The 25601-nt window shown below is 45.1% G+C and overlaps 2 protein-coding genes across 4 annotated transcripts; one reads left to right on the forward strand and one right to left on the reverse strand.

Annotated features, from left to right (window-relative positions):
* Positions 1 to 1255: 1255 nt before the first annotated feature.
* Positions 1256 to 19330, reverse strand: GPN1 (GPN-loop GTPase 1). Of its 3 annotated transcripts, none has more exons than XM_070069297.1 (14): positions 19174 to 19330; positions 18427 to 18520; positions 16692 to 16731; positions 15853 to 15919; positions 14870 to 14907; positions 12046 to 12124; positions 11744 to 11838; positions 10405 to 10450; positions 9868 to 10014; positions 8842 to 8924; positions 7795 to 7834; positions 7026 to 7116; positions 4918 to 5025; positions 1256 to 3001 (listed from the first exon to the last, which is right to left on the reverse strand). In XM_070069297.1, the coding sequence occupies exons 1-14, from the start codon at positions 19282 to 19284 to the stop codon at positions 2916 to 2918; spliced, it is 1125 nt and encodes a 374-aa protein (XP_069925398.1). In that variant the 5' UTR covers positions 19285 to 19330; the 3' UTR covers positions 1256 to 2915. The 3 variants fall into 3 exon arrangements, with proteins under 3 accessions (XP_069925398.1, XP_069925399.1, XP_069925400.1); XM_070069298.1 differs by lacking the exon at positions 15853 to 15919 and adding an exon at positions 15676 to 15771 and having other exon boundaries at positions 19174 to 19303; XM_070069299.1 differs by lacking the exons at positions 15853 to 15919; positions 16692 to 16731 and having other exon boundaries at positions 19174 to 19303.
* A 15-nt stretch (positions 19331 to 19345) lies between these two features.
* On the forward strand, positions 19346 to 22656 carry CCDC121 (coiled-coil domain containing 121). The gene is made up of 2 exons (XM_002709796.5): positions 19346 to 19873; positions 20469 to 22656. The coding sequence occupies exons 1-2, from the start codon at positions 19536 to 19538 to the stop codon at positions 21409 to 21411; spliced, it is 1281 nt and encodes a 426-aa protein (XP_002709842.2). The 5' UTR covers positions 19346 to 19535; the 3' UTR covers positions 21412 to 22656.
* Positions 22657 to 25601: the final 2945 nt, after the last annotated feature.

Here is a 25601-nt window from a genome sequence, read left to right on the forward strand (position 1 = left end):
ATAGAGGAGAGATCTTGCATCCACTGGTTCATTCCCCAGATGGCCGCAACCGCTGGAGCTGCACCGATCCAAAGCCAGAAGCTTCCTCCCCATCTCTGACATGGGTGCAGGGGCCCAAGTCTTTGGGCCATCTTCTGCTGCTTTCCCAGGTGCATCAGCAGGGAGCTAGATGGAACAGCCAGCACTCAAAACCAGCACCCATTCTGGATGCTGGCACTGCAGGCAGAGGCTCAACCTTCTATGCTACAGCGCCGGCCCCGACAACTGTTTCTGCTGCCACTGAATTCTCTTGTAAAATCAGAGGTCTGGGTAGCATGGCCTCTTTGCTTATTCAGCCTTTTCCTATCTCACCCACACATTTTTTTCTTCCTTCTCTAGATTTACTCCACCTATCCTCTCCCCTTTGTTGTATTTCTGCTTACTCAGACTTTTAAATATTTTACCACGTACTTTTTCAGTTGTTTAGGACAGGATTGTGCTTGTACCTGCTTGGCCATCCGAGAGTACTCCATTCCTGTCAGAGGTCCACCCACGTATGTGCCTCCTCTGGATGGGCAGCCTTTGAAAGGATAATAATACACGCCTTTCAACTCTACACTGTGTCTGCAGCAGCTTTACTGCTGTTACTTGTCCATCATAGTACCTACCCTGCTTGGCATCTGATAACCTCAATCAGTATTTATTAAGTAAATTATGTAGCAATAGAGAGATCAGGAGCAATTAGCAAATGTAAGCTTTCTTTATGCCTTGATACTGGATGCCAGCATGTTAAATTAATTGTTCAAGTTTGGTTTTCTATTGTAGAATACAGGTCTTGTGAATTTAAACTCTTTTAATAGACACCAAAAATAAGACAGTTTTAATTAGTACATTACTGTATATAGCATCCCAAGCATTGAGAATAAAGATGAATGTGATAGCAAAATAAGGTTATACTTTAACAAGTAATTTTTACCTAAGCACTTCCTGTTCTAGTCTTCATTTTCCCATATTAATATGATGGTCATTAGGCAGTTTCCATAAGTAACCATTCAATTAGCAAATATTTATTATGTGCTAGGTCCTCTACAAGGGACACAAGGATGACCTAAGACTTAGTCCTTACCTCTAGGGAACTTTTTAGCATAGGGAAACGCAGGCACTACGGAGGAAAAGCAAGTCTGTTGAGTCTGGCTTTGCATGTGATTTCCTCTTAATTTCACATTTTTAGACCAGTGGTTCCCGCCAGTTATGGAATATTGAAATCAATACATCATGGTAGAACAAAAACACTTTTATTGCTTTAGAATAAATTGGGAAACAGTCACCAGATGGTCAAGATTAGAGCCCTTTAATAAGGCAAATCACGTGAGGATTGGTACCCAAGAGTCCCCTGGCCTGGTATTGCGTCACAGGCTGAGTTGGGACAGTGGTTCTCAGACTAGTGTGCACCAGCATTACCTGGAGAACTTTTTAAATATTGCTGGGCCCCAGCCCAGAGTTTCTGATTCAGGTTTTGAGAGATGTGTTTAACAATTTCCCAGGTGACACCAAAGCTGCTGGTACAGAAGCCACACTCTGAACCATCAAGTTGGAGGGTAGACTAGGCAGGGATAAAATTCCTTGAGAGAACTATGATGTGTGTGTTTTTTTTGTTTTGTTTTGTTTTTTGTTGTTGTTTTTTTTTTTTTTTTTTTTTTTTTTTTTGACATGCTGAGTGGACAGTGAGAGAGAGAGAGAAAGGTCTTCCTTTTTGCCGTTGGTTAACCCTCCAATGGCCACCGCGGCCGGCGTACCACGCTGATCCAAAGCCAGGAGCCAGGTGCTTCTCCTGGTCTCCCATGCGGGTGCAGGGCCCAAGCACCTGGGCCATCCTCCACTGCACTCCGGGCCATAGCAGAGAGCTGGCTTGGAAGAGGGGCAACCGGGACAGGATCCGGCGCCCCGACCGGGACTAGAACCCAGTGTGCCGGCGCCGCAAGGCGGAGGATTAGCCTATTGAGCCACGGTGCCGGCCCTTATGCTGTGTTTTAAGATCCTGTGAAGACTGTGGAGGTGGGACAAACCTTTATAACGACTGCTGCATATGAAACAGCACCTGGCCCAAATCCATGGCCTTTGAATAAATCACTAGAGATATTTTACATTAAGTTCAATACAAACAGGACTGTCTCTGTGCCTGGTTACTAGCTTATGTGTACACGGGAAACTTTATTTTAGTAAACATCACCTCTGTATTGAGACAGGCTTGGACATTTGGCTTTAAGCCTCATTGTTGAGCAGGAGAATTGAATCTAATTGTGATTAAATAGTTTTCTAATATGAAATCATGACAGACAGCTTACAATAAAGTTAAAGTCTTTATCTGAGTCACCATTGCGATAGAATTCTTCATTAATCATGTTTTCCCCACTTTTCCCCCCAAACCTGTGCTATAATGAGCTTTTCAGTGTGAGGCACAGTTTGTACTAACATTGAATGGTTGCCAAGAAGACTCCGCTGCCACTGTGGCCAAGCTCACGCCTCCCTCCTGCATTCCTGCTCCTGGGGTAGAGTCAAGGGCAGGCAAGACGCTGGGGAAGCACAGGCTCCGGCTCCGACTCCGGCTCCGGCTCCGAAACGGAGATCTGCAGTGGTCGCGAGCAAAGCCGGTTCCTTCCCATCCATCAGCAGCAAGAGTACTTGAGTTCAAAGGACAAAACTTGAACTTCTATGCATGTTAATCCTTCCTTGCATAAAAACAAGGAAAGGCCAAGGGAGAAGCAGCATTTAGCTTCCCGGTCCAAGGGGCTTCTACCCCTGACTGCATTTGCGCCGTAAGATTTCCTTACTAAGAGAAACTGCGAGTCTGAATAAAAGTGTCCTTCACAGTCATCTCCAACTGGAGTTCCAAAATTCTGGACTTCTAGAAGCAAATGGGAGTTTCCCAAAGTCTCCTATTTGTCGTTTCTCTTCCAGTACTGTGCCATTGATTCTTGCATAAAATTCTGGAATGCTGGCTCTTCATGACTTTCTTCTGTAACTGTAAGAAAAAAAGAAGGGAAATTCTTTTTAAACTTTTACACAACAAATGGATTAGACTCCTGTCACAGCAACAAGATACATTATTTTTATGAAACTAAGTGTCACTTCTCCCAATAAGGAAATGTCGCCCAGAAGCGTGCTATTATTTATCATGCTGCCCAAAATGTACAGTTTGTTTGTAAGTAGGGAGACTACCTCTCTCATAAAGTAGTAATTAAAAGGTCTCATTTGTAGGTATTTTTAACAAAGAGAAATGAAAACACAACAAATATCTATTTGTGAATGTTTATGGCAGTTTTGTTCATTTTTTAAATTTTATTTTAAATTTAATTGAGAGAATCCATCCTCCATTCGCTCGTTCACTCCCCAGATGCCGAAAACAGCCAGGACTGGGCCTGTTCCCATGTAGGTGGCAGGGACACAAAGACTTGGTCTGTGTCTGTTAACTCCCAGCATGCGCAATAGCTGGAATCTGGAATCAGAAATGGAGTCAGGACTCAAACCCAGCCACGGATACGGGATGTGGGCGTCCTAGGAAGGGTCTTAACCACTGCACCAGCTGCCCATCCTAGCAGTTTTATTCCTAACCTTTAAAATCAACCCAAATGTTAATCAGCTAGGAAAGCATAACAAACCGTGGTACATCCATGTGAAAATATTACTTCGCAATAAAAAAATACTATTGATACATGCAAAAATATCAAATGAAAGAAATCCAGTGCAAGAAGCTAACTACTGTGAGTGACTTCCGTGTATGTGACGTTCTGGAAAAGGCGTAACTGTAGGAACAGCTGTGTCAGTGGCTGCTAGGAACTCTGTGTCTGGGGAGGGGACTGAATACAAGGGATCATGAGGGAACTTTCAGGGGTGATGAGTGCTGTGTATGCTGATTGTGATGGTCTTATCATAAGACTGGATACATTTGTTAAACTCATCACACCAAAGAGGGTTTGTGGAAAGATGGAGTTAAAAGTTTTTTGTTTGTTTGTTTGTTTGTTTTTTTTATGACAGGCAGAGTGGACAGTGAGAGAGAGACAGAGAGAAAGGTCTTCCTTTTGCCGTTGGTTCACCCTCCAATGGCCGCTGTGGCCAGCGCGTTGCGGCTGGCCAGTGTACCGCGCTGATCCGAAGCCAGGAGCCAGGTACTTATCCTGGTCTCCCATGGGGTGCAGGGCCCAAGTACTTGGTCCATCTAAAATGGAGTTAAAAGTTAAGTTTATTTTGATGTGAAAATATTTTGAAATCTATGGAGAGTTTTTCCTAATTCACATTTCTCATGGATTTTCTGAATATCCCTTATGTGCATGGGTTTAAAAAATTTACACTGAAATAAATTTCTTTTAATTTCACCTTCCACAAACTTTTTGAAGTACCCTCATATATTTAAAAGGGGGGAGTTTTACTGTTTATAAATCAAATCTCAATTTTTTATCAGATTTATCTGATTAAATGAGACAATTTACAAATTAGCACCCAGCGAAAGAGTCAAGCGAGATCTGCTCTTGTTCATAGCTAACAACTAAATCCCCTCACAGTCCACAGTTCTACGCTATGTGGAAGGAGGTTTCCAGAGCTATTCTGCCTGCACTGTTCAGTCCTTTCTGATGGTTTTGATCTCTGCTAAAACTCCTTGAGTACGGTTAAAAACTAATAACAACAAACAAAAATCCTAGGTTCCTCTCACTGGTTAGCACCCAAAGATGAGAAGACACGAGAGCAACCCAAGGCGTGTAAGCCGCTCGGCATTAACGCTTCCACAGGAAGGCCGGGAACGCTCAGTGAGGAAATTCACCACCTCCTCTCTCCCTGTCGCTGGCTGCACGCTGAAGGTCTTCTCTCACAGGGAGAATCTCCTGAGCAAACGATGCAAGGGTAAGTGCTGTTCTGCTTCCCAGCCACCGCAGTCAGCCTCACCTCTGTGGTCAATGTCATCAGTATCACTGTCCGCTTCCTCATCCTCTTCATCCAAGGTTCCTCGAGTCAGAATCAAGTCAGAAGGCTCCAGCACAGGAGACAGACTGTCTACGGTGGAAACACCTATCAGTACGTATGCCGCCTCAAACACACGAGTCAGAAACAGTAAGTGACTCTGATTCTAAATTGGCAGGATGCAAGTGCTCATGATAAATTATACGCATAAGATCTTACTTCTTCTGTCTTGTTAGCAGTTATCACTGAACATTTTAAAAAATTATTATTTCTTTGAAAGGCAGAGTTACACAGAGAGGAGGAGAAACAGCGATCTTCCATCTGCTGGTTCACTCCCCAAGTGGCCACAATGGGCAGGGCTGGGCCAGGCCAAAGCCAGGAATGCGGAGCTGCTTCTGGGTCTCCCATATGAGTGCAGGGGCCCAAGCGCTTGGACCATCTTCCACTCCTTTTCCCAGGTGCATTTGCAGGGAGCTGGATCTGAAGTGGAGCAGCCAGGGCTCAAACTGGCACCCCATACGGGATGCCGGCGCTGCAAGTGCAGCTTAACCACTATACCATAGCACTGGCCCCTACTGAACATTTCCATAGATGTTTAGTTCACAAAGTACTTTCATGATCTCCATAGCTCATGGAATCACATTTAAGATCCTGGGTAGGAAATAGGGGCGAGACTCAATCCCAGGCATTCAGATATGGGGTGAGGGTGTCCCAAGCAGCAGCTTAACCCACAGTGACACAACACCCACCCTGTGACTTACTTTGAAATGATTCATAAAAATATACATTTATATAATAAATGGTGTTTTACACACACACACGAGAGAAAAGAATACAGCAGAGTCACCAGGGACGGCTGAGCATGAGGACGGAGCAGGTGTCCGGGCTGTGCTAGAGGCTGAACAGTCCTGGGACGCTCAGGCCTCGGCAGGGAGCTGCCTGGCAGCCCCGGGTCACAGAAGGGAAAGCGCTACAGGTTTATGATTTGATTCAAATGATCCACGACCCAGAAAAGCCCAATACTTTGGAAGAATGGAGGTGGTGTGGAGTTTCAACAGACAAATGAAGAGGACTATGTGGTGGTTATCAGGTTCACGTGAACAGTAGCTCATTGATTGCTCTTTGGCAAGTCTTACTGGGCTGTGCTTAAGAGGAAAACTTCAGTGGTGGTTCCCATTTAAACATAAGCTGGAGATACACATTTCTGAAAGAACTCACTCAGCAGAAGACATCAACAAGTCCATCAATGACAAAGAGCGAGAGGCAGCTGCAATGGAGAATCCCAATTTAACGGGAAATTGTGGAACAGTGTGTCCTTGAACCTGACTAATAGCTGTTTTAAGAGCCACTGAACTGTAATTGCTTGCTGTATTTGTTTAAACTCTTTGGAAAATATAAAAGACTCATGCTTAATACATAGGTGATTTGTACCTTAAAGTCTTTTTTAAAGGATTACTTCCTAAGCAAGATTTAATGATAAGGTAGGACCTAAATTGTTCAGTGTGGAACATTCTCGGGATTTGTAACACTTAAGTGATCGGACAGAAAAAATATTTTATAGTTACTTTGTCTAAGATGAATTGCTATTTTTCTGATGCCTATTCTGATACAACTACTTTTCATGTCAAATATCTACTGTGCCTGAATGTGTTCAATTTAAATTACTTTGTAAGCTAAATAAAAAAGATGATTTTTGTAATAAAAAAAGGAATAAGTAAGTGTGGTAGAACATGAACATTTTGGGACTATGCTCAAACAATATTTGGCCATGGCCATTCTATGTACCACTGTGCCACTTTTGAAGTAAATCTGAAATCAGAACAAAATAAAGAAAAGGGAGTAGGGGGTAAGGGCGTTAAAAATGTTAAGACAGCAGACATCAAGTATCTTGGTGTAGCAGAAACTACCTGAAGGAGGAACTCAAAGTAGTATAGTTGTGTACAGTTTTTCTAGAGGTTTGTATCCATATGTACATATGTGTGTGTATAAAACCACATTTTCTTTATCCTCTCACAGATAAACATACTCCAGCTAAGTGGACATAAGTGTATTTATCCCCCTCTTAGTTCCAACACCAAAACACCTTCCAATACCTTTGGCAGCTCCTGTGTCCAAGGCCACAGAGCCCATATCTTTCCGAAGGCGTTCCAGCTGCTCCTTTTGCTGCTGGCTCTGTGCACTGGCCTGTATATGGAGAAAAATGACACTGTATTCCAAAAACAAGGCCCAAATTAGATGCTGGACTTTTAAGTAGAGATGAGGAATTGCACAAATATTACAGGTTACTTAAAGATCAAGGAAGATAAAGAATGGCTGACAAGGGGACACAAACGCCGTGCAGCATTGGCCCAGATTACAGCAGAAGCCCAGACTGCAGGGCTCTGCAGCCTGGGTTAGAGAACTCAGAAATCGCACATAGAACACCAAGTAGACATGGCAGTGTGCCTTGGCCTGCAGGACCCAGCAAAGGCTCTGTGGGCAGGACATCTGATTATCTGGTAAGAATTCTTTAACAAAATTCTGTATCTCACTTTTATAAGTTGACCTTGGATTAAAAGTGGAGTTGGAGCATAAGAAGGGCTTAGCACATATAATAGGAAAATCTGAACTTTGAAAATTCAAATACAAAGAGAATAAAAATAATTAAGGAGCCTTACTGCATCCAGATAAAAACACACAAATTTAATTTAACAAGTATTTGAGATAAAATGACATTTTGTCCGTAAGACCTCAGTACAGATGGGAAAAATTTAAAAATACATATAAGATATACTGATAGTCAAAACAAAAAGCATCAGTGTTCACAGGATTAAAACTGTTTTCTTAATGGCTCTAAAGTATACAAACTGCCCCCTTTCTTACCAATGATTTCTTTAGACGCTCATATTCAGGACGATACTCCCTGGAAAGAGAAACACTTCCTAAATTCCTTTGTCTAATAATCTATCCCGCCCACCCCACCAGTTCTGTTTTCCTAAGATCTTACTTCACTGGACATCAGATCTAACAAGTCTTAGTCACTGGGAGTCTTCCCCTGTGGAATCTAAAGCCAGTGCCTGCCCCACTGTGAAACCAGGCAGGGGACCAAATCCCCACTGCTGGGCTGAAAAGATAAAAAGTGGAGAGGCCATGACGGATGAGTTCATCACTCACTTTGAGATGAATCAAAGATGGGCTGCTAGAGCTTAGAAGTCCAATATAGAATTAAACGGTTTAACCAAGTGCCAACCATCAAAAGGTACAGAAAGCCTATCCTGAGGCTCTGATAACACAAAAGAATCCTTATCTGATGAGCCAAAATCAAGAGAATCTAAAACCTCGATGCAGCTGTTAGGATCTTACAAAATATGAAGTGTATGCTAATAAGCAGCCGTCAGGCCATGCCCTTCAAGCAAAAGGAATGCAGTGCTAATAATGGCGAGGTTACAGCTGCTTACTGTGAAATGTGCTTCCTATGTGTCAGCAATCCTGCTGAGTCCCTTACATGTATTTTCACAAATAGCCCTCGCAGGGACCTCACACCAAGTCCAGCCCACTGCCTGTCTTGTAAGTCAGTTTTACTGGAACACAGTCACGATCGTTTGTTTGTGAACTGTCTATGGATGCTTCTGCCCTATAATGGCAGGAGTAAGCAGGTAGCCACAAAGCCTAACGTATCTGTTACCTGGCTCTGTACAGAAAAACCTGTATGATCCCTGTTCTCTAACATTATATACTTCCACTTCTTTTTTTTTTTTTTTTTTTTTTTTTTTTTTTTAAGTTAATAGGGACTTGTTACCCCTAGTGTGGTCAGATCCAGTATACATAAGAAAATAGTGCAAACCTAAATGCTTTGCCTGGCAAAACTGCTCTCATACCAGAACTAAGGGTCACTATGAATGTCACTGGTGGACTCTCCTTTGTCCTCACCTCTCATACTCCTCAGCAGCACTGGTGACGTGCACGAAGAGTTCATCCAAGCCAGTGCCCAGGACAGAGGAGACGCCCACCACCTGCCACAGAGGATGCTGTTATTTTTAAATGGTGTACATTTTGTTCAAATATCATAATATCTTCATAAAAGAGGTTTAGATACATTACGAAGTCTCCAGCAAAAAGCCAAGCTAAAGCAGAGCAAAACAGCATACCTACTCAAAAAGTCGAAAACGAGAAAGATAACTAGAACCAAACAAGCCACAGGACTTATTATCTAGTCCCTAACAAACCAGACCAAATCACACTCTGTTCTCTCTATACCTCTGCTTTGACAATAAACATACTCCCTGCAACCTGCACCCATTTTTGTTTAGGGAAATCTTTGATCCTTCCTCCAAAAGATACCTCTAACACTATGCTCTCCAAATCCCCTCCTTTTGATCTGTTCCCTCACAACCATCAGACTCAACTCCCAATCTTTCCTAAGATACTCACCACTATGCTTCTATCATGTTTCACTCCTGCATGCAACCTTCTCTAACTGGACCATAAACTCCAAAAGTGGGACCCTACCTTATTTATCTTGTAAATTTCTACAGTTTTTCTGTTATTATTATCATTGATTTGAAAAACAAAGAGACAGACAGATCTCCCATTCCAAATGCTGCCACCAACTGGGGGCTGGGCCAGGCTGAAGCTGGGACCTGGGAACTCAATCTGGGTCTCCCATGTGGGTGGCAGGGATGGAAATACTTAGGCGACCATCTGCTGCTTCCCAGGGTGCACACCAGCAGGAAGCTCGAATCAGTAGTGGAGCAGGGACCTGAACCCAGACGCTCTGATATATAGGACACAGGCAACCCTAACAGCATCTTAACCACTAAGCCAAACACCTACCCCACCTCCATAGTTTTAATAAGCAATGCTCTAAAAGTTACTTTTCAGAAAGTAATGAACTTCCTTCCCAAGCCAGAGTCAAAGCCAGTCCTGTGGACAATGTGAGCAGGAGAAAGAGCTTACCCGGAGTGAGCTGTAGAATTCATCTAGCACCAGGCTCATTGAACGAGTCAGGTTACTGACATATGTAGTCTCTTGATTCAAGGCATCTTGGAAAGCCTCAAAATCCTGCATCCACTCCACTGCAAAGCTGTGATCAATGATGTCAGTCTGCATCAGAGAAAACTCAACTATCAGCAATCAGAGAGGAGGTCAGGTATTTAACAATGGCAAAGAATTAATTTTTCAATTAAGTGGAAATAGCAAAGAGCATAACCTCCACGTGTTTTCTCTCTGCTTCCCCTATTTCATTCTCCATTTCAATAACCCACGAGGAAGTTCTAGTTTGTTTTTATGAACTGCCACCTCCAATAGCCCGTACATGACACTTGAGGGGCTACTCCGTGCCAAAATTCGTTGCTTAAATCCGTTTCCTGGAAGTGTCCATGATTTCTGAACTCTCCAGCACCAGAAATGATCGTTCTCACTCCAACACTTCCCAACAGCCACTAGGTTCTGATGCAAACACAATGCTGAGTAGGAACAGAAGAGTCTACTTACTTTATTCATGACCACAATGAACGGCAGCTTGGTTTTGTACAGGATGCTGAAAACCAAACACCAAACATTATTAGTCAAAACTCTGTCTTGCCCAGTGGCAGCCTACTAAGTAAAGAGAAGGGAAGGGCTTCAGACTGTAAAAGAATTAGGTATCCATTTTCACATGGCACTCACGTGTTCTCTCCCAAGAGAATAACTACCACCATCACCAAGCAAACAACACACGCTCTCACCACCTTGGGGTAATAGTGCTTTGACACTGATCCTGTTTTTTGTTTTGCTTCTTAAAAATAATTGCCTTTTTCAGGGGGCAAATTGAATATTTAATGAATACTGATAATAGTCTGGGTACTTTGCCAATCACTTTTATACGTATTATCTCCTTCAATCCTTCTTTAAAAAAAAAAATTATTATTCTTGGGGCCGGTGCCGTGGCTCACTTGGTTAATCCCCTGCCTTGTGACACTGGCATCCCATATGGGCGCCGGGTTCTAGGCTGGCTAGAGGTTGCCCCTCTTCCAGTCCAGCTCTCTGCTGTGGCCAGGGAAGGCAGTGGAGGATGGCCCAAGTGCTTGGGCCCTGCACCTGCATGGGACACCAGGAGAAGCACCTGGCTCCTGGCTTTGGATTGGTACAGTGCCAGCCATAACAGCCATTTGGAGAATGAACCAACGGAAGGAAGACTTTTCTCTCTGTCTCTCTCTCTCACTGTCTATAATTCTACCTGTCAAATAAATAAGCAAAAAAGAAAAAAAATTAAAAAAGAATTATTCTATTTATTTCAAAGACAAGAGTTATAAGACAGAGATGCTGGCACTGCAGGCAGCGGCTTTACCCACTATGCCACAGCGCCAGCCCCTATTCCTCAGTCTTAATGCACCAACACTGTCTAGTGAGACACATCCTTCCTCTTCTAATGGCACCATATTTGGGGTAAACCTGTGCATTTTATAATTATGTATAAATCTTTTTATTCATAGTTCATTTATTCATAGTTTATCTCATTAAATTTCATTCTATCATAACATGCAAAGATAGTATTTAGGCTAGAGGGTTCTCTTTTATTCAGACTTGGATTTCATTCAACTGGGAGCGACTCCCACAGGTTCATACTCGTAACAGCAAGGGAAGAATATGAGAAGGTGCCGGGAGAATGCCAACAGCTCCGGGGCCTCTTTTCTCCTCTGACTTCCCCCAACACATAGCCACTAAAGAGATGGCAAATCTGAATAAGCACAAATCCAGGGGTAAACAACCAGGTCTCAAAAGCAAAAGGAAGAAAAGCAAGAACGAGGCCTCACACCTTGATGGAATACCATGTCCACCAAGAATCAATTACCTGCAGGCATAGAGCATGTTGGACATGAAGGTCACTGGGTTAGTACTTCGCGATGTGTCCATCACGTAGATGACAACTGTTGGAAATGAGGATGCCTAAAGCCACCAAATAACCAAAGCCTTGGTCAGAGGACTCACGCCTTGTCCAAACTCTTTTCCAATCTTCTTTATCAAGAGAAAACCACTTTAGGAAGAGTGTGCAGAGCGTCTACAACTCCCTCCCATGTTAATATGACAATAAAAAAGAAGCAAAGCCAGTCTAGCCCTCCAGCTGCACTAAGAAACAAGTTCAAGAATACTGACCAGGGCCTCAGTAATGATTGTTCCAGAGGCTGACCAGGTGAATACTTCAATCTGTCCAGGTGTGTCAATCAAGACATATCTGTCAAAAAAGACCATGAAAGAAGTTACTCTTACACCATGCTAAAAGATATTCCATCACTGAAAACACTAAGTACCTGTTTACGCAAGGCTCAAATAACCGCTGCGCACTGCCAAGTCTAACTTTCTCCCATTGCCCTTACACTAGCCTTTGTTCAACGTTCAAAATTTATGCTAATAGGCAAGAACAGCAGACCAGGAATTGTGGTAGACGGTCACAGGGAAAACGGTAATAATCGTAGAGAAACACTGAATTAAAAATGAAAGCCAAGCAAACTCAGACTGTAAATCTCTTGGGAAACCATCTCATTGCTTAGGGTTGGGGAAGGGGAAAGTTAACAGAGGGATATGGGTGTGCTAAGCTGAGAAATATGGGATTTCTCTTGAGGGGATAAAAATGTTCTAAAACTAACTATAGAGGTGGTTGCACAATTCTTGGAATACACTAAAAGCCACTGTACACTTTATATGGGTAACTTTTATGGTGAGTGAATTATATTTCAGTAACACTATCTGTTAAAATGGGCAAAGAATTTTAAGACTTTCTCCAAAATAACACCAGTAACCCATAAATACATGCAAAGATGCTCAACCTCATGAGTCACTAAGGAACTATAAATGAAAACCACGACATACTGCTTCACGCCCACTGCAATGGCCATCATCGAAAACAAGGACAGCAGCAAGCACTGGTAACGCTGTGGAGAACTCTGTTGTTGGTAGCAATGAAAATGGGGTAATCATTAAGGGCTGAAGGGAAGGGAAATCAATGATGACGACTAACGAATATGGAATTTCTTTTGGAGTTCATGAAAATATTCTGAAATTAGATAGTGGTGATCAATACACAACCCTGTGAATATACTAGTCCTTCAGTGTCCTCGGGAGACTGAGTCCAGAGACTACCCTCTAGGACATCAAAATCTGGCAATACTCAAGTTCCTTCTATATAAAGTGGCACTTATCTGCAAATAACCTATACGCATTCTGTTGTACACTTTAAGTCATCTCTAGATTAGTTACAACTCCTATTAGAAGGTAAATGCTATATAAATAATTGTTGTATTGTTTAGGGAATAAAAAAAGGTCTATAAATATTCAGTACAGAGCAATTTTCTTTTTTTTTTTTTTTGACAGGCAGAGTGGACAGTGAGAGAGAGACACAGAGAAAGGTCTTCCTTGGCCGTTGGTTCACCCTCCAATGGCCGCCGCGGCCGGCGCACCGCGCTGATCCAAAGGCAGGAGCCAGGTGCTTCTCCTGGTCTCCCATGGGGTGCTGGGCCCAAGCACCTGGGCCATCCTCCACTGCACTCCCTGGCCACAGCAGAGAGCTGGCCTGGAAGAAGGGCAACCGGGACAGAATCCGGCGCCCTGACCAGGACTAGAACCCAGTGTGCCGGCGCCGCAAGGCGGATTAGCCTGTTGAGCCGCGGCGCCGGCAAAGCTATTATCTTTTAAAAAACACCTGTAGTGGCCAGCGCCGCAGCTCAAAAGGCTAATCCTCCGACTGCGGCGCCAGCACACCGGGTTCTAGTCCCAGTCGGGGCACCAGATTCTGTCCCGATTGCTCCTCTTCCAGGCCAGCTCTCTGCTGTGGCCTGGGAGTGCAGTGGAGGATGGCCCAAGTCCTTGGGCCCTGTACCCGCATGGGAGACCAGGAGAAGCACCTGGTGCCTGGCTTCAGATCAGCGTGGTGCGCCGGCCGCAGCGGCCATTGGAGGGTGAACCAATGGAGAAAGAAGACCTTTCTCTCTGTCTCTTTCACTGTCCACTCTGCCTATCAAAAAATAAAAAAATAATAAAAAAAAAACACCCTGTAGTATAATCTTTTATAAAATACATGTGGAATGCTAGTCACTGAATAATAATAGTTGTCCCTAGTGGGAGTCAGTGACAGTTTCATCTCTTAATTATGCCTGGTTTGAATTCTTTAATCAGCATATACCTCTTATTATAAAACAGTAAAATTATTTTTTTTAAAAAAGAAAACCTATTAACAACAGTTAACTATGCATAATATATGAAGAATAAATATTCTGTTGTATTTCAGTACTTTCTAAATTAGAAAATTATTTCTCTGAATCATGTATTTAAACAAGGGCTAGAAAAGTCTACAAATGCTTAAATGTCAACAAATATGGCTTCCTAGGAGAAGGCAGGCAGACAAAGTCTCAAAGCACGTCCCAAAAAAACTTAGGGGTTGATAACAGCAAATTCACTTCTACAATGTACAGCACCCAAATGATATTCTTGGCCATCTCACTTCTACGCGGTGGAATGAGAAGGCCATGCCAAGATGGCTGCTGGTAACAGAAACTGCCTGGCAACAGGCTGTGATTGGATGGTTTCGGAAACCATATGGCAACAGAGCCTGACTGGCAACAGGCTGTGATTGGATGGCTTTGGAAACTGCCTGGCAACAGGCTGTGATTGGTTAGGGCATAGACCACCCCTTGACCGGATTGACTGCCTTGGCTACATAAGCTGCTGTACCAACTGAAATAAAAGAATCTACAGGCTGCTTGCCTCAGGACTGCTTTCACCCAACTCCCGGGGTCTATGTGGGGACTCCACGCCTCTTGCCCCCACCACACTCCTCCTCTCAGAACGAATCCACAGCAACACTTCTAGTGGTTTCATCTCAATCTGCAAGCTTTCAGAGCTTGCTGTTATCCCAAATCCTCCAAAAAGCCTAGAAATGTACAACTACAGAGTAATAGAGAGGGGTGGACCTGAAGGCACTTACTTAGACATGTTCTGGGCCTTCTCGATAAATTTCATCACCTAAAAGAAAAAGATGCCAATTAAAACCGGATCTGATTTCAATACAAAATCACGGGGCCCTCTCTAGGGTAGCATGCCTCACAGAAACCATCACCTGCTCAATCTATGTCCTCAATCTTAAGAACTTAAGCAGCAGGGCCGGTACCATGGCACAGTAGGTTAATCTTCTGCCTGCGGCACCGGCATCCCATATGGGCACTGGTTCTAGTCACGACTGCTCCTCTTCCAATCCAGCTCTTTGCTCTGGTCTGGGAAAGCAGTAGAAGATGGCCCAAGTGCTTGGGCCCCTGTACCCACGTGGGAGACTAGGAAGAAGCACCTGGCTCCTGGCTTCAGATCAGCACAGCTCCAGCTATTGCATCCATTTGGGGAGTGAATCAACCAATGGAAGGAAGACCTTTCTCTCTGTCTCTCCCTCTCACTGTCTGTAACTCTACCTCTCAAATAAATAGATAAAATCTTAAACAAACAAACAAAAAAAAACAACTTAAGCAGCACAGCCACATCAGCAGCACCACAGCTTCCTGGGGCAGCACACATACCTGAAAAGCTTGGGATTTTTTCTATCACTATCAAGTCACACATTCTGATGCTTTGGTCAAATATTAATAGACTGTCTCATGGACTGATACCACAGTCAAAAACTAATTATTATCCAACAAACTTATGGATGTAGATCACAGAGAAAACCTAAAGGAGGCAAGCATTTATCACAAGTAAAAAGCCCCATTATTTTCCATTCCAGGCCTTCTAGGCCATCCCACTCACCTGTCCCCCATCCCATCTTCAGGATAACACAGCATTAACACAAGCCAGTTACAGGTCAATGCCTATTTCCTATATTTATGTTCAGCTTGCTTCCTTCTTTACCAATATTTAAGTTAAGGCATGTAACAACCACAGGTTTTTACACAGCCCTGTATACATACGTAAAGATAAACATACCTGATCAAATCTGGTAGCAAAGAGATTAAGTGAGGTCACTATACCGCCGTTGGGCCCAAGTCCGTATCTAGACATTAAGCTGAGGACTTAAACAGCTTACAGGTTATATTACAAAACTCATATCTAGAGGATCACTCACACAAACAGCACCAAGTTGTCAGTATTCCACTAATGGATTTTGGCAACCTAATCCTTGACAGGGAAACATTCGCTATGAAGGTCTTCATTCATTTCCCATTTTAGGGATGACTAGGCAGAGAGAGAAGCAAAGTAACCCAAATACAACAGAGATGCATCAGGCAGTGGCAGGCTGCCGGCATCAGCCATCAAGATAATCTACATAACCCTTCTGGCTCTGATCCTCACTAATCAAGCAAGCTGCTGACCATGTAAGTTCTCCTACCTTGACTCATATACAGGGAGAGCACACATTTCACACAGCAATGTACTAACAATTAATCCAGCTACACACACTCATGTCTGAGCTTCCTGATCTGAAGAGGTGCTATTCAATGGATGCAGCCTCGAAGGCAATGCTACCTTGAGCACCCAGGCAGCTGCCATCTCACCTTTCATTCTGCCTAGTCTCTACAGCCACCTGCAGTCTGTGGAGATGGTAAGAAAGCTGAAACCAGAAGTGGAAACAGTGTTTCCGATAACCTACAACATCTCTTCCACATTCACCTTGCATACTCCTAATAAATTATGAAATTTATAATGAAAATTATTCAAGGCACAATCTATGTTTTTGTGTCTTTCACAAGGAAAGGCAAAAACACCACACAGACAGAAACTAGCCAGCCGCGAGACAACACTGAAGTAGATATAGCAAAGGATACTGTTTCATGACTTCTTTATACTTCACAGTGTCACGAATATCTGAGGGGGGGGGCAAAATAATTGCATTTAATACATAACAATATGATTTGACACCCACCCCACCGCCCTTAATGTCCTGAGCCAAGAGCCTTCTCAAGTCATCTCTGTTTCCACTGAGGGAAAAAGTAAGTTTCTCTCTCGGTATCTGAGTTACTTTTCACACTGTTCTCTGAAGTTTGCACCTAAGATCACTGAATTTCTATAGAAGAAAGAAGCGAGACTGTGAGGGAAAAAAAAATCAGAAGGGTAAAAAGTTTTCCATCAGCATCTTCCTTACCAGCAAGAAACGAAAATCAGCCTTGAAGAATGAGAGCTGGGAGCTCTCAAGTTATGGGAGGAATGTCTGAGACAAGGTGGAAGTTCTACACAACTTAAATCATTAGTGACTGTACGGAAAAAGAGGGCTAAAATTTTAAAGCTTGTGTCTTACTAATTGCACACTGATGAAAAATGTGACACAGAGAAAGTTTTTAAAAAGGAATTAAGAGGTGGATGCTTGGCCTAGTGGTTAGGCCACCAGTTGGGACACCTGTGTCCCATGTCGGAGTGCTGGCGTGCAGACCCTTGCTCCATGCCCGATTCCAGCTTCCTGCTGGCAGGCGCTCTGGGAGGTACCGGTGTTGGCCTTGCCATCAGGTGGGAGACCTGGACTGATTCCTGGGTCCTGGCGTTGGCACCTGATCCTAGGCCCCTGCAGGCATTTACTTAAAAAAATTCATTTGAAAGGTGGAGCTACAGAGAAAGAGGGAGAGAGAGAAAGCGAGAGAAGTTCCATCTGCCGGCTCACTCACCCTTGCAGGCATTTAAAAGTGAGCTGGCAGATGGGAGCTCTGTCTGTCTCTGTCTCTCAGATTAAAGAGGGAGGGTGGGTGGGTTTAAATCTGTCTAGTAAAATCTACTTAACCTATCCATCCGTCTGTAGACTTCTGCCATCAACTTTTTTTTTTTTTTTTTTTTTTTTTTTACAGGCAGAGTGGAAAGTGAGAGAGAGAGACACAGAGAAAGGTCTTCCTTGGCCGTTGGTTCACAGCGCTGATCCTAAGCCAGGAGCCAGGTGCTTCCTCCTGGTCTCCCACACAAGTGCAGGGGCCCAAGCACTTGGGCCATCCTCCACTGCCCTCCCGGGCCACAGCAGAGAGCTGGAATGGAAGAGGAGCAACCGGGACTAGAACCCAGTACCCAAATGGGATGCCTGCGCCGCAGGTGGAGGATTAACCAAGTGAGCCACGGTACCAGCCCCATGATCTCTGCCTCTTAATATGTGGTCTTTTATTGTATTTGGGGTATAAAAAGCTTGGGGGTGGGGGACACAGGCACTGTGGGGCAGCAGGTAAGGGACTGTGCTACATATGGAAGTACCCCCCATATGGAAGGGCCTGGGATCAAGTCCCACCTCTACCTCCAATCCAGTTTCCTGCTAATGAGCAACCTAAAAGGTAGCAGATGATGGCTCAAGCACTTAGGTCCCCGCCACCACATGGGAGGCCAGCATGGAGTTCCTGGCTCCTAGCTTTAGCCTGGGCGTTAGATAAAGGCCAGTGTTTAAAAAGGAGAATGTTTTATAAAGAAGCCTGTTTAGGGACTGAAGAACATCCAAGAGAGATAAAAGTACGAAGTTCAGAAAATAAAAAAAGTCCCTGAAGACTGGCAGGCTGGAGGCGTTCCCCTCTCTGCGTTAGGGCACAGTGTACTCACCAATGTTGGCAGGAAAGGGGACTTCGTGCACAGCCGGGTCCAGATTGATCACATAGGGCGGGGAACCTTGGCTGTGCAAGTGCCCAGTGAGCCGCTGCAGACAGGAAGATGGGAGGGGGAGGGAGAGGAGGAGGGGGTGATCAGGAAGGGCATTTCCACTCCTTCACCCACCGCCCTCCAGCCACCCGAAATATCCACCCTGCTTCCAACATCAAATCTCGGCTCAAACGCTACTTTTCCTTATCACTCACCTGACAGAGCCTCCCCTACTCTTGCCCACTTATTAACTTGTATTGCAAACCCATATGGCGAGTATCTTTCTATCTCCTCCATGAAAGTAAAAACCTTGTCAACCGCATTTTCTCCGTATCCCCCATGCCTGGAACATGAGAGGGGCCCCAGAAATAACTTTTTTCGCAAATCTTCACCGAAACCCAATGGGTTAACACCGAATCTATCTACTCCATGCCTTGTGAGTCTGCCTTCGAGAGGCTGGCAACTTCCCCAGCAAACAGTTCCAACACAACGTGGTAAGTCGAACCAAGTGTGCACAGAAGAGGGCTTCAATGAACACAGGCGCGGGTCCGCTATGCCTCAGCCCACGAAGCAGCCGGAGTTCGGTGAAGTCCCTGAAAACCACGCGCCGGTGTCCTCCAACTCCCCACGGACTTCCGTCGCTTTCTCCCTGGCCTTCTGCCCGCCACCACCTCTCGCGCTGCCCTACCCCGCCCGCGCAGTGTGCGTCACCTGGACAAAGGTGGTTTTCCCGGATCCCGCCATCCCCAACACCAAGAGGCACACGGGGGGCCGAGGACCCCCGGACGCCTGGGGCTCCGCCGCAGCCGCGAGCGCCGCCATCTTTGCTCAGGCCCCGCCCCTCACCACAGAGGCGCGGCGTGGCTAGAGAGGCCTCCGCGACGTTCTAGATTGGGCGGAGAATAGAGTCGAACGCCGCCGAGAGGCGCCGGCCAGCGGGTGCCGAGTTTCTGCTGCGGGCGGGCTAGTGACGCCGGGAGAGAAGTGAGGGGAGCAGAGAAGCGAGAGGAGAGGGCTAGCGGAGCCGAAAAAGGAGCACTGCCCGTCGCTGGCTCCTCGGAGCGGGAGACGAGATGGGCTCCCAAGGGCCGAACCCCCACCACACGAAAAAGAGGGGCGTACGTCTCATTTTGGGGTCCCAAAGAGCTAGGACCGAAGACGCTGGTCTGCCGCCTGCTAGAGCTTGTTTGGCACCCGAGGAGATTAAACAGCTCAGGGCTGGGCTGACCGGGGCGGGGGCTAAATGGGACGCTTGGGGGTGCTGGGCAGCGCGGAGACCCGTCGAGCCGCAGACTGAGCAGCTGCAAGACCTTTCCGCCTTCACGACCCCCGACGTCAGCGCGCGCTCCTCGGCGACCACCCTCCGAGAACTGCGCAGCTACCGCTGTCAACAGCTGGATTCCAGGAGCAAGTGAGTGCGGCCACGGAAAGAGGATGAAGGAGCCCGAGAAGTATCCCCGCTCCCCATCACCGTCCCGCGTCCGACGATCTGGGTTTCATACCCAGGCGCTGCCACTGGTCAGCCGTCTGGTTTCTTGTTCTTTAAAACGGACACTACGCCGCGGGGTTGCAGGGAATGCCTATTGCAAATTGTCGGCGGTACCCCCAGCATCTTCAACCCTGGTTGTATTTCCCGTGGCTTGCAGAGTGTTTGGAACGTAGTAGGTCTCCAAAATACTTGTTGAGCTGCCACTTGGGACACCAGCATTCCGTATCTGAATGCCTGGGATCAAGTTCCAACTCCACGTCCAGTCTAGCTTCCTGCAATGCGCCTGGGAGGCAGCAGTTGGTGGCCCAGATACTTGGGTCCCTGCCACCCACGTGGGAGATGCGGATGGAGCCCCAGCTGTGGCAGGTATTTGGGAAGTGAACCAGCAGATGGGAAATCTGCCTTTCAAATAAGTAAATAGTCGCTGTATTAATTAAGGACAATTGTGCATCTTTTATGATTGCTTAAATTTGCATTAAGAACTGACAGAGGCACGTCTCATGGGCTCTCCCTTCAGGTTTGCCGAAGGTCCCAGGAGTTCCCCTCCGTCGTACCTCAGTCTAATAAATAATCTGCTCCAGCCCCAGAAGCTAACAAGTGCGGAGATGCGCATCAGAAGAAGAATGGCGAAGGTGCGAGAGCTGGACACGCAGATTAAAGCAGCCCGAGCCCAGCAGCAGCTGTTACTGGAGGACACCAGGCAGCTGCACGAGGAGGAGCTACACTTCCAGGCGGAAAACAGGTTCTTTCTGGAGTACCTGACCAAGAAAACGGAAGAGCTGGCGAAGGAGCCCGTGAAGCTGTGGACGGAGTACATACAGGAAAGTCGAGAGATTAAAAGGGGGAGACAGAAGTTAGCCGCCAGATATGCCAAGAAGTCTGCAGTGCTTAAAGCAGAGCTCATGCAGAAGAAAAAGATACAAGCCGATTTGAAGCAGCAGCTGCAGGATCTGAGAGACATTTCGCTGTTAAAGGAGAAACAGGACATACAAATCCAGAAATTACAGGAGGAGAAAAACAAGATCGAAGCGCAGATCGCCGCCGAGAAACACGCCCAGTTCCTCAAGGAAAAGGCCCTGCTGGAGGAGCAGCTGAATGAGCCAGACGTGAGGCACTTGGGAAAGCAAGAAAGGAGGGCGCTCAGGGAGAAGACGCAGGCCCTGAGGTCGGCAGCAAAGCAGGCTGAGGTGAAGTTCTGCCACGGCATCCAGGCAGAGAACCAGCGGCTACGCAAGGAATGCTGGCAGCTAATGCGGCAATCCCAGAAATTAGAGGCTACTCAAAGCCAGTTAAGGAGCCAGAAGCAGCAGCTGGAGCAGGAACAGTGGCTTGTGCAGAGCATGCTCCGTGGGAGGCAACGGCTGCAAGAAAGACGCCATGGGTGCCCTAAAGGACAGGGTGTCCCCCAGGCACCACCGAGGCCTCCCCTGGGCGCCGCATCAACGATAAACCCCCCGTAGTTCCTCAAATACGTACCCAGCAAACCTGTTAGGAAAGGCTTTTGAATTCCAGATTGTAGTAAAATACCATACGTGTTGGTACAAAAGACTAGGTGCAGTCATGTAAGGTGACCGGCTTCCTTTAAGCAGTATTTTAAAAAACTACCTTATGTTGATAAACACAATTTTCAGACTTCCAGTTAACCTAATACCTGATAGCCCAACCTGTTTCACCATCTCCGAAACACCCCATACATCCAGCAAGTTCAGAAACACCCACTTGGGGTGTGTGATTTCATCTAGCCAAGTTAAGATTTCTTTATAGAGAAAATACCTTTAAGGACAGCATTTCACTGAATAGAGCTTTCTGCTGTATAAATAACACGGATCAGTTTACTTGTATTCCTTTTGGCCAAATCAGCAGACAAGGATGAAGTGTTTCTAAGTTCTTTTTTAAGTGTAGGCCAGTGGGTGGGTAGCTTCTTTTACAGATTCCTCGCCAGTTGAAAAAGTACTCTGATAACAGCAAGCCCACTAAGTGCTAGGTTGAATGACCTTTGAAATCTGATGATGAACCCCTACAAAAATTTCAGCTTTGAATACATTAAGGGGGTAAGAGGATTTGAATGGTGACATTTATTAAGTTGCCTCTTTTTTGTGAAATGTTCTTTGAAGAAACACTTTTAGCATTAAAGAAGTGATTGAATGCCTGTTTCAGGAAAACCTATCAAAAAAGTTTTAAAATATTTGGACTTAAGAATCTTTTGCCACCCCTTTCCATATCAACATTCTAAGTTTTAAGATGATAAAATGACTTAGTTATTTACAGTAAGGACTTTCATTTTAGGTCATTTCTTGTATTTTCTTACATGTGCACTCTATACTACACCAAATGCCTTTGGCAATCTGTGCCATCTATTTAATAGGCCATTTAACAGAAATAGGAATAGTTTTTAATTAATATAGACTTTAGGGTAGTTTTTTCTATTTCATGACATATTGTGGTTTCACCAGTAACATATTTGAATGCTGACTCCTAAGATGACCCCATATTTTAACATTGCTCTTCTACGGGAAAATACAATCTATTTTGTTTTCCAGAAATTGCTAGTGATGGAAAATGTCAGTTTCCTAGATTTTCATTTTTTATTTATAAATAAAATGAATTCACTTAAAATTAGACTTAAAAAAGGATCCTCTTGCAATGTGCCTTTAATGATTTTTGTTAAATATGTAGCTTATGCATTAAAAATACATTATAACTTATCCATTGATTTTATTACTGTTCCAGTGTTATTAATCTTCTGCTTCATCACTCTTGGTTTTGTTTTTTTTTTTTTTTTAACAGGCAGAGTGGACAGTGAAAGAGAGAGAGAAAGGTCTTCCTTTTTGCCGTTGGTTCACCCTCCAATGGCCGATCTGAAGCCAGGAGCCAGGTGCTTCCTCCTGGTCTCCCATGCGGGTGCAAGGCCCAAGCACTTGGGCCATCCTCCACTGCACTCCCGGGCCATAGCAGAGAGCTGGCCTGGAAGAGGGGCAACTGGGTCAGAATCTGGCGCCCCGACTGGGACTAGAACCCAGTGTGCCGGCGCCGCAAGGTGGAGGATTAGCCTAGTGAGCTGCGGCGCCGGCCTGCTTCATCACTCTTAATAACACTTCAGCATGTCTTATTCATACTAGTGTGGAAATACAGTTTTAATGCAAAAGTTAGGACTTTAAAGATAGTAGGTATGGACCTTAACCTACTCTTAACCCCAGTTTATGAGCTAGAAATGTGTTAGATGAAACTTGGAAAGCATGGCATCCGACACAATTTGATGCTCTATTCTCCACGGGTGCAAAGCCTAGGAAAATTCACACCCAAGGCAGGTAAGCAGTCGGAAAGTGGGAAGAATCTTCACCTCTTGTAATTCTGCTTGTTTCCTCCCTGCCTTTGCTGTCTGATTATCTAACTTGGGAGTGGGTAACTTCCATCTGATCTCAGTTCATTTTTACTTGTTAGCATCCCAGGTGATGGCTACAGATAGGTATTGCTTGCACCTTTCTATCCTTTTCCGAATGAAGGCTTAAAGACAGTGAAGGGTGAACCATAGCTGATGAAATACTTTGACATCTGTACCTCCAATTGAGCAGTAGGTTGGCTCAACTAAGATCTCAATGTACTCTTCGTTTACTTGGCTATGAAGAAAATTAAACAAGATGATATTACAGAAAGTGAGAGTGGAAGGAAAAAAACCTCTGAGGTGAATTTTAGGCTAAGATCTGAATGATGAAATAAAGCTGAGGATGGCCCCAGTACTGGGCCCCTGCCATCCACATGGGAGATCCGGATGGAGTTCTGGGCTCTTGCCATTGGCCTGGTTCAGCCTCAGCTGTTTCAATCATTTGGAGGGTAAGTCAATGGACAGAAGATGTCTGTCACTCTGCTTTCAAATATATAAATAAATCTCTAAATGCAATGAGAAACCATTAGGCTGGCTTTTAGTAGGAGAATCTTTATAATTTTCAAAATTCACTATAGCAGTTCCATGGAATGTATTCACATCTGTAAAAAGCAGAAGGAAGCCAATTAAGAAGCTATTGTTTCAGTCTAGGCAAAACTGATTATGGTTTGGATTGGTACAACTGAAGCAGAGTGAACAGATTAGAGATTTGATGGTGGACGTCAGGAGGGGGAAAAAGACACTCTTGGCCCCAGCATCTGAATGTACAGTGGTACAGTCTATTCAAGCAGAGAAGGGACTCTAGGGGGAGGGAAAATATAAGATTAAGATGAAACAGAAAATTCCCAAAGGTTCCTTTTAAGAAGGAGGTGAACAGAAGAGTTTTTTTTTTTTTTTGACAGGCAGAGTGGACAGTGAGAGAGAGAGAGAGATTCTGGTCTTCCTTTTTGCCGTTGGTTCACCCCCCAATGGCCGCTGCAGCCAGCGCGCTGCGGCCGGTGCACCACGCTTATCCGAAGGCAGGAGCCAGGTGCTTCTCCTGGTCTCCCATGGGGTGCAGGGCCCAAGCACTTGGGCCATCCTCCACTGTACTCCCTGGCCACAGCAGAGAGCTGGCCTGGAAGAGGGGCAACCGGGACAGAATCCGGCGCCCTGACCGGGACTAGAACCCGGTATGCCGGCACCGCAAGTTGGAGGATTAGCCTATTGAGCCGCGGCGCCGGCTGATGTAAACTTTTTAAAAAAGTATTTCAGACATACCAAAAACACAGTTGCTATAACAAATACTATCTACCTTAATCAGTCAGAAGTTGTAATTTCAGTTGAAGTCTATATGGATTCTAGAAACACTATTCTAAATTTGATGTCCATCCATTCTATGCGTATCTTGTTTACAGACATCCATCAACAAAGCATGGTTTTACATATCTGCAAGTCTTACATAAATGGTACACCTGATGTATTCTGTAACTTGCTTTTCCCACACATTGAGATTTATTCATGACACAAGAAGCCCTAGTTAATTTCACAATTTTTATAGTATTTCACTGTATGACGACCACAATTCATCTTTTTTTTATAGAAGATCTGTCTTTATTCCCATTTTTTAGGATTTACTTGAAAGGCAGTTATAGAGAGGCAGAGGCAGAGAGAGAGAGGTCTTCCATCCGCTGGTTCAGTCCCCAAATGGCCACAATGGCCAAAGCTGAGCTGATCCGAAGCCAGGAGCCAGGACCTTCTTCTAAGTCTCCCACATGGGCACAAAAGCCCAAGGCCATCTTCTACTGCTTTCCCAAGCCATAGCAGAGAGCTGGATCGGAAGTGGAGCAGCTGGGACTCGAACCAGCACCCATATGGATACCGGTACTGCAGGCGGCAGCTTTACCCGCTACACCACAGCGCTGGTCCCCAATTCATCTATTCTTACGATGGACAATCAGGTTGTGTATTAGAGTAGGTTGGGCCCCATCTCCCTCTGCATCTAGCCAGAGAAAGGGAAATGAAAGCATGGAGGTACACACTCACCTTTAAAGGCTCTAGCCTGCAAGTGACACACAGCACTTCCACTCACATTCTAGGGAAGGGACGTTAGCTCGCTGCTTCATTACTACAGAGGAGGGGAATGGGGCACAGCTGGGGAATGCAGTCTGGCCATCTGTCCTAGAGTCCTGTAACTGGAAGGTAGCAGCAGATTGTGGCAGACGGCGAGCAGTCTTTCACAAAGCTTCCAGTGAGTATTAACTGTACTGCGACAATCATCCTTGTCTA

Source organism: Oryctolagus cuniculus, chromosome 2, assembly GCF_964237555.1.
Source record: "Oryctolagus cuniculus chromosome 2, mOryCun1.1, whole genome shotgun sequence".
Classification (NCBI taxonomy): domain Eukaryota; kingdom Metazoa; phylum Chordata; class Mammalia; order Lagomorpha; family Leporidae; genus Oryctolagus; species Oryctolagus cuniculus.